At 46.6% G+C, this 8854-nt stretch overlaps 1 protein-coding gene across 1 annotated transcript in view; it reads left to right on the top strand.

Annotated features, from left to right (window-relative positions):
* The first annotated feature begins 6424 nt into the window (after positions 1 to 6424).
* Positions 6425 to 8854, top strand: part of COL9A1 (collagen type IX alpha 1 chain) — a 196953-nt gene continuing 194523 nt past the window's right edge. Inside the window, exons 1-2 of the mRNA XM_073626742.1 lie at positions 6425 to 6507; positions 6729 to 6802. Of these exons, the coding sequence (XP_073482843.1) occupies positions 6494 to 6507; positions 6729 to 6802 (88 nt within the window). The 5' untranslated portion in view covers positions 6425 to 6493. The remainder of the gene's footprint in view (positions 6508 to 6728; positions 6803 to 8854) is intronic.

The following is an 8854-nucleotide window of genomic DNA, read 5'->3' as shown; positions in this document are numbered from 1 at the left end:
CAGCAATAATATACTATACTATACCCAGCACTGGTGTCAGCAAACGCATTATTAACCCCCAGCACTGGTGTCAGCAAACGCATTATTAACCCCCAGCACTGGTGTCAGCAAACGCATTATTAACCCCCAGCACTGGTGTCAGCATATGCATTATACCCAGCACTGGTGTCAGTAAACACATTATTAACCCAGCATTGGTGTCAGCAAACGCATTATTAACCCCCAGCATTACCCCCCACACTGCACAAATACCCCCCATACTCCATAATTAACCCCACACTGCACAAATAGCCACATACTGCACAAATAGCCCCACACTGCACAAATAGCCCCACACTCCACAAAATACCCCCCACACTCCATAAAATACACCGCACACTCCATAATTCCCCCCACACTACACATTTACCCCCCACACTGCACAATCACTCTCCACACTGCATAAAATACCCCCCACACTGCACAAATTTCTACCCCAGTCACCCCACTAAGGACTTTGCCTCAGTGTGATGTCTCACTGACCTCTCCTGGCAGTCAGGATCATCTGCCTCCCGAGTCCTCTCCTCCTGGCTTCCACACAGGCCTAGTGACAGGGGACCCAGAGAACACAATCTCCCGCCCTGAGGTGGCAGCAGGACCCTGGTTTGGGGCTCTGGTTGATCGTCAATGCCTAGGTGGGCGGATCGATGAGCAGATCCTTCCTCCGCTCCTTCCTCTGCTCTGTTCTCTCTCTGGGCTGCAGCAGCGTGCAGCGGAGAGAACAGAGGAGATGGAGAGGTAAAGCTCTTTGGCGCCTCCCCCTCTGCGGTGCCTGGGTGCAGTTCAAAAAGACGTCCTGGTTAAAGGTCGACCGATATGGGTTTTTCTCTGGCCGATACCGATACCGATATTTAGAAATCGGGGCCGCCGATGGCCGATATATGATGCCGATTTTTGTGGCCGATATTTTAGGCGGATTTAAAAAAAAAAAACCTCACCCACTCCACTCCTCCCTGCTTGCTCCTGTCACTCTACCACACACTTGATGTCCTCAGTACAGATGGCACTGGTTGGCTTTGGCAGGTGGCACTGTCTATCACTGGCAGGTGGCACTGTCTGTCACTGGCAAGTGGCACTGGCAGGTGGCACGTGGCACGTGGCACTGATTGGCAGGTGGCACTGATTGGCAGGTGGCACTGATTGGCACTGACAGATGGCACTGGCAGGTGGCACTGATTGGCAATGACACTGGCAGGTGGCACTTATTGGCAGTGGCACTGGTTGGCACTGGAAGGTGGCACTGGCAGGCATTGGCAAGTGGCACTGGTTTGGAACTGGCAGGTGGCACTATTGGCACTGGCAGGTGGCACCGATTGGCGTGGCACTGGCAGGTGGCACTGATTGGTGTGGCATTGGCAGGTGGCGGCAGGTGGCACTGGCAGGCACTGGTTGGCACTGGCAGGTGGCACTGATTGGCTTGGCACTGGCAGGTGGCGGAAGGTGGCACTGGTTGGCACTGGCAGGTGGCATTGATTGGCAGGGGCACTGGTTGGCGGTGGCACTGGCAGGCACTGGTTGGCAGTGGCACTGATTGGTGGTGGCAGGTGGCACTGGCAGGTGGTACTGGTTGGAGGTGGCAGGTGGCACTGGCAGACTGGTTGGCACTGGCAGGTGGCACTGATTGCCAGTGGCACTGGCAGCTGGCACTGATAGATGGCACTGACAGATGGCACTGATTGGCACTGGCAGGTTTCACACTGAGCGGAGTGTAACCATGTGTGAAACTGACAAGGAGCTGTCCACACTCAGCGCTTGATGCTTATGTAAAGCTGACACGTAGCACAGAGGAGAGAGACAGAGGGATCTGTCAGAATTGAGGTTGATGTCGGGGTGGGCGGGACCCAGCAGCTATCAAACACCAGCCAATGATTGGGCTGCTTAAGAATAGGGGCTGGCCACATACACGTAGCGGCCCACCCAGATCCTATTGGCTGGTGTTTGATATTGATCCCTCTGTCTCTCTCCTCCTGTTACGTGTCAGCTTCACACAAGCATCAAGCGCTGAGTGTGGAGAAGGGAGGAGGAACGGTGGCCAGTGCTATATATCGGCCTAATGGCCAAATATCGGTCGACCTCTAGTCCTGGATCTGCCCTGCCTGCGGGCCATTTTTAACTGGGCCGCAAATGGCCCACGGCCCGGTACTTTGAGACCCCTGCTGTAGACAGATATGTGGAGGAGGTGGGGAGGAGGCACACTATTCTGTCTGAGCCATGCTGATTTTCGGTCTGTAGTAAATACACTTTACATGAGACTTGCAGGGGAGAGGGACATAGTGAAGGTGGTGAGGCGGCAGGTTTACAAAGATCACTTGGAGTGATTGGGGGGGTGCTAGGGGGAACTTTGGGAGGGGAGAGGACTTGTCTTAGAAGGGGGGTTGGATATGAAATCTGCCCCACCCAAGCACAGGTCCTCTCCACTCCCAAAGCGTCCCTAGCACATATCCCCCCCCCCCAAATTAAAGAGATGCTGGCTGCCACAGAGGGGATAACCCCAGGTACTCTGCAAGAGATGCGGGGCAATTGCCCCAGGTGCCCAAGTTAGTGCCCCTCACCAGGCAAGTTAGTGGAACCAAGTGCTGGAACTTGTTCCGGCACTGGGCTCCAGGACACAGGCTGGTTCACACCATGAATTGCTCAGAAACACGCTATGCGTTCCTGTGTGATTCACATGTGACCTGGGTGCAGTGCGATTTCATGCGATTTCAAATGAATGGGCTAAAATCATGGCAGACTGCACTAAATGTAGCGCATGCACTACTTTAAATGATTCACAGCAACAGGATTGCATTTGGGGTGTTGTTACGTTAACATTGACACCCGCTGCAGATTGCAACTGCAGTGCATTTAGAACGCAGTGCAGGAAAAGAGCATGCAGATGCAATGCAGGTTTCCCACACCCTGTTCTGGTGTAAACTGTTCCTTAGTCCAGATTTGGCAGATTGTGTTCATATCTCGGGAAGGTTACACAAAAACTGTGGCAGTTAGTAAGTATGGATTTGAGTTAGATGTAGAGAGAAATTGTGTTTTTAGGGTTTGTGCTGGGGGGAGGGATTTGGGTGGGAGAATTTGTGATAGAACTAGGGAGAGGACTTGACCCAGGATGGGGGGGGAGGTTGTGCTGGAAGTAAGGACTTGGGGTAGAGGATCTGTTCTAGAAGTGGGGAGAGAAGTTTTTCTGGGAGGGGGATTTAGGGATGGGGGGGATTTGTCCTGGAGGGTTTTGAAGAGGGTGAAAAGGGGTTTGTGTTGGGATGGGGAGGTAACTTTGTGCTGGAAGTGGGGAGAGGATTTCTGCTGGGAGGGGATTTAGGGGTGGGGTATTTAAGCCGGGATGAAGAATTGTGTTGGGAGGAGGATTTGGGGTGGGTGGAAGAAGATTTGTGCTGGGAAGAGGGAAAAGGATTTACACTGGGAGCAGAGGGATCTGTAAAATTGCTCTACAAAAACACACTAAAAACACATGGTTATGCAACAGCAATAGTGTGGGCCTAGGATAAAAGTTAAGTCCACAGGTTGCAGGAAATACATTTTCTCCATATATGGCCAGCCTTAGGAATGATTGGACTTTACCAAATGAAAACCACATACACTGTTAGAAATTCATTTGTTCCAGAAAAATGTCCTGTTCTGCTTCTTCGAATTTCCTCATCACTGCATTGAAACATCAATTTGACCCACCAAAGTTTAGAAAAACAAAGTTTCTTCGCAAATTCTTTTTTCAAGAATTTTTGCTCAAAATTCTACCCATCTATGGCCAGCTTTAAACCGATCTGACCAAACTAAACTCTAATCTAAAGCAGGCCATACATTAAGCAGCCACGGGTTGCAGGAAAGGAAATTGCTAGATTTCCGCATCAACCCTGATGGAGCTTTTGTATTCTGACAGCAGGAAGTTTCCCATCCATCAGAACACAATGATCACTGCCGGTGGCTATAGCTGCCGGCAGCGATCGAATGAGAAAAAACAAACAGGCTGGTTGTACTAAAGTCAATCAAACAATCAGGTTCAATACAACCAGCCTGCCCATACATGGATGGAAATTTGTCCTGTTCCTGCTGAACCAGCTGAATTTCGATCTGCCTGTGGCTGACCTAATTAGTTGTTTTTTTTTAGTTAGTACATTATTTTACATCTTTATTGATTCTTAAGCAGCTCATAGATTATGCAATGGATGTAAGGAAAATACAATTGGTGTGGTGGAAGGAAAGAAAATTGCTTGATTCCCCCATCAACACAATCAGTGTTAAAGGAGGAATCCCTCCCACAGCACAATTGTGTTCTTCCGGCGGGGAGCCTTGCCGGCCAGCAGAACACAATGATCACTGTTGGCTGATATAGCCACTGGCAGTGATCACATTAAAAAAATCTGACAGGCAGGTTGTACTGAAGTCGATCGATGGATCCACATCAGTACAACCAGCCTGCCCATAGATGGATTGAATCTCAGATGTGCCCCACTGAACTGGCTGAAGGTTACTTTCTGGGTGCAGCTTCCCCTGTAACACTCCCCTGAGCCTCCTCTCGATCCAGCAATGTGTACAGGGGCCTCGGCTGTCCCAGGTATCTCTCTCCTTATTGGCCATTGTCTCCCACTGCTGTCAACCACAGCCAGTGAGCCGATGAGGAGAATACAGGGGGTGGGAGCCGTGGCTTTATGTGTCTTATGGATGCATAGAGTGGGGCTCGGAAGCAAGCAAGCACCAGTGCCCCTATAGCAAGCAACTTGCTATGGGAAGCACTGGTCAAGAAGGAGGAGCCAGGAGCACCAGCGGGGGACCCGAGAAGAGGAGGATCGGGCTGCTCTGTGCAAAACCACTGCACAGAGCAGGTAAGTATGACATGTTTGTTATTTTAAAAAAAACACAAAAAAACCCCAGAAGTTTTATTATCATTTTAACAACTTGCCGACCGCCGCTTGCCGATATACGTCGGCACAATGGCAGCGGTAGGCAAATGGGCGTACCTGTACATCCCCTTTAACTGGCGGGGCTAGAGGCGTGCATGCCCCCGCCACGTACAGCGTGACCGTGCCCGCGGGAGCCGAGGACTCGATGTCACAAGGCATTTCCCCGTTCTGCCTTGTGACATGACAGAGACCACCTGTCATGGGGAGCAATGATTGCTGTCATTTGAGCTGTAGCCCATCCCCCCACAGTTAGAATCACTCCATAGGACACACTTAACCCCTTGATCGCCCCCTAGTGTTTAACTCCTTCCGTGCCAGTGTCATTTACACAGTGATCAGTGAATTTTTATAGCACTGATCGCTGTATAAATGACAATGGTCCCAAAATAGTGTCAAAAGTGTCCGATGTGTCCGCCATAATGACGCAGTCACAATAAAAATCGCAGATTGCCGCCATTACTAAAAAATAAAATAAAATAAAAATGCCATAAAACTATCCCCTTTTTTGTAGATGCAATAACTTTTGCGCAAACCAATCAATATACGCTTATCACAATTTTTTTTTTACCAAAAATATGTCAAAGAATACATATCGGCCTAAACTGAGGAAAAAATTAGTTTTTTTTATATATATTTTTGGGGGATATTTATTATAGCAAAAAGTACAAAATATTGCTTTTTTTGCAAAATTGTCGCTCTTTTTTGTTTATAGCACAAAAAATAAAAACCGCAGAGGTGATCAAATACCACCAAAAGAAATCTCTATTTGTGGGAAAAAAAGGACGTCAATTTTGTTTGAGTGCAACGTCGCACGACCGCGCAATTGTCAGTTAAAGCGGCGCAGTGCCGAATCGCAAAAGGGCTCTGGTCAGGAAGGGGGTAAAATCTTCCGGGGCTGAAGTGGTTAAGGTGGCCATACACTAAATAATCTGATTGGAAAATCTCTGTACAATCAGCTTTAGATTTACCAAAACGCACATCCATTCTATCCAGGTGATCTTATTTAATCTGGCAGGCCCTTGCGCTACATAGTTGATGGTAGATCTAAAGGTGATTGTACAATCAGATTGTATGATGTATAGTGACTTTTATAGCCTTAAAAAAGGGATTTCACAATACAGTATTACTGCCTGCAAAACTGTTTAAAGAAAAGTGTAAACCTCAATGGTTTAAATCCTGATTTAGAAACACACTTTGTGAAAAATCCCAAGCTCAGTGTATAGGTAATCAGAATCCCTAATCATCAGGGAATACATTTGTCCAGTACATCATAGGAAGCTCTCAGCTGCAGATCTCGTGAAATCCTCAGTGTGCCCACCTTCATTGCAGACCCCTCACTGAGCCCCCTCCAGCAGCAGCCCATCCACACACAGACACAGTGTACACATGCAAATAACTGGAGAGGTGGAGTCCTACGCTTAGCAGCCCTCCTCTGATTGGTAGGCAAAATACTAGAAAATGATCCCCCCCTATAAATAATTAGATTGCCTGTGAAAAAGACTAGTACCTAAGGATACCAGGGATCTAATGACAACGAAAAAGGAATCATGAAGGGCACCTGGTAAGAACAAGGACTGAACTATTATGGAGGAGGGAAATTCAACTAATGACACATGTCTGTGAATTGAAGCTAGGACATCTTTAGATGTCAGCACCTGCACTGGGAGCTATAGGGAGATATAGGACAAACACTGTGGATGGGACACTTCTACACTTGTCTGCCATGCATTTAATACATAGGGCACATTGCTGTACACTTCGTAACTACCTTTGTTTCAACAGGAAAGTTCCACTTGCCTTGTACGTCATCAGCTTCCTGGGACCCCTGGTATCAGCTACCATAGAACATTATACAAGTAAGTGAAGTGACTTGTGAGTAAGATGGTTATACACTATACAATCGGACTGTACAATCTACCTAAAGCTCACCGCACACAATTCAATCTTATTGTATGATTTCCTTTAGATTTACCAACAATCATGTATTGCAGGGGCATGTCTATCTGAATACAGATTGATTGGTGTAGTTTGGGTAGGTGCTCATGTTACATCATTTTGGTAAATGTATAGTCGAATGCACAAAGATGATACAGATTGTATAGATGGTAACATTTATGGTGAGCTTCACAGAGTGGTTCAATGAAAATCCACTAATGTACAGTTGTCAAAAATTTAGAACATGGGTGCTCAACCTGTGGCCATTTAGCTCCCGCGGAACTATGGATTTGTAGTTCGGGAAGAGCTGGAGGGCCACAGGTTGAGCACCCATGATTAGACCATAGCAAGGCCAAAGAATAAGTAAGGGTGACAAATAAGGCAAATAGGTAGTGTATGGACCTGTCTAATTGAATACATGGTAGTTTACATAGGTCCTTAAGTTATATAGTTTTGGTGTATCTAAAGATGATTGTGCAATGATTGTATGGTGGGATTGTAATCTGTGCGTACCTTTACCAAAGCTATGCATGTGTACGAGAACAAACCTGAACTATCCATTCAATTAATATCAAAGCAGCGAGGCCCTTGTACTACATAGTTGATGGTACATCTAAAGGAGATTGTACAATCAGATTGTATAGTGTAGGGTCAGCTATAAAAGAGCAAAGAACACTGATTGGTCTGCTGCAGTTCTAGCAGGACTTACAGAAAGCTCTGATTGGTCTTCTGCAGTTCTAGCAGTACTTACAGAAAGCTCTGATTGGTCTTCTGCAGTTCTAGCAGTACTTACAGAAAGCTGTGGATAGTAATGTATGTAGATGTACATTGCCATGTAACTCACTGCTCCGTATGCTGCCGTCTTGTAGAGCCTCAGGCACAGGGTACTCTGTACTTTATCCACAGTCATCCTACAAGGTGGAGCTCTCTAGACTTGGCATGAATTGCCCTTTGATCCTATAAGGCTGGCAGGTAGCCAGGTAGCTGTAATTGCACATACAGTACATGCTGCATTAGAACTGAAAGGTGTTTTTGCGGGGGGAATGTTATTCAAAGGAAAGAACTGTACAGCTTGGGTCAGTGCTTAGAAAGAGCTCTCTGTGCAGGGCTGGGTGCTCTGTCCAGAGGCCACAACTCTAACTCCTTCACTCACAAACCAGACTTCAGGAACATTTTCCAAGCTGCTTTTGGGTCATATTGAGCCCGTTTGTAAAGAAAATGTTTATTTTTCCTGCTCAGAGCAGCTGCTTTCAGACAAGCAGACCACTGAGTGTTTAGATTAAGGTGGTCCCTTTATTTGATCTCCCCACTCTACTTCTTGTAAAGGTCAATAAACCACAGCCTGTGTGCAGGAAAGCCTCAAATCCTCGCAGACAGTCCACCCAATGAAGGGAAGACTACTTACTGGATGATGATGGCCCTCGCCCATAACAGCCTATTCCCGACACTCCTGCTGTAATGGATGTGGTTGCAATAGGATTACTATATAACTGCTGTGATTACGATGCCCCTTGGGAAAAAGATTGGATATACAGCATGGCTTGTTTTTAGTCGGCATGACCCCTACTGTATGCAACATATGGAAATAATTGCACCTCATTTCAGACTAATGGTAACGGCAAACATAAAACAATGGTCACTTGTTGGCAGCCCATAAGAACAGCTAACATTTATTTCTATGTAAAGTAATATTTTTTTCATTCAATTTACATTTGGGTACATCCAATTTGTTTTCATAACCTTACATTTATGTCAATCTGCAAAACTAAAATATAATATACAAGTAAACCCTAAGTGTTTGTAAACACTAACAATAAATTCCTCTCATTTCCCCACTATTGGTGTGGTAAATATACATTTGAAAACATTTCATTATATTAGTTTGACAAGTGCAATATTAGCTGTTCTCCCAGCCAGAGCTTGTGAGCTGATAAGGCTGGCCATACATGGAGCAAATCGGTGGTTGCAGGAAA

The sequence above is a fragment of the Aquarana catesbeiana genome, linkage group LG04, assembly GCF_042186555.1.
Source record: "Aquarana catesbeiana isolate 2022-GZ linkage group LG04, ASM4218655v1, whole genome shotgun sequence".
In the NCBI taxonomy this organism is placed as follows: Eukaryota; Metazoa; Chordata; class Amphibia; order Anura; family Ranidae; genus Aquarana; species Aquarana catesbeiana.
Note: the sequence above shows the minus strand (reverse complement) of the source record. Positions and strands in the feature narration are given on the sequence as shown.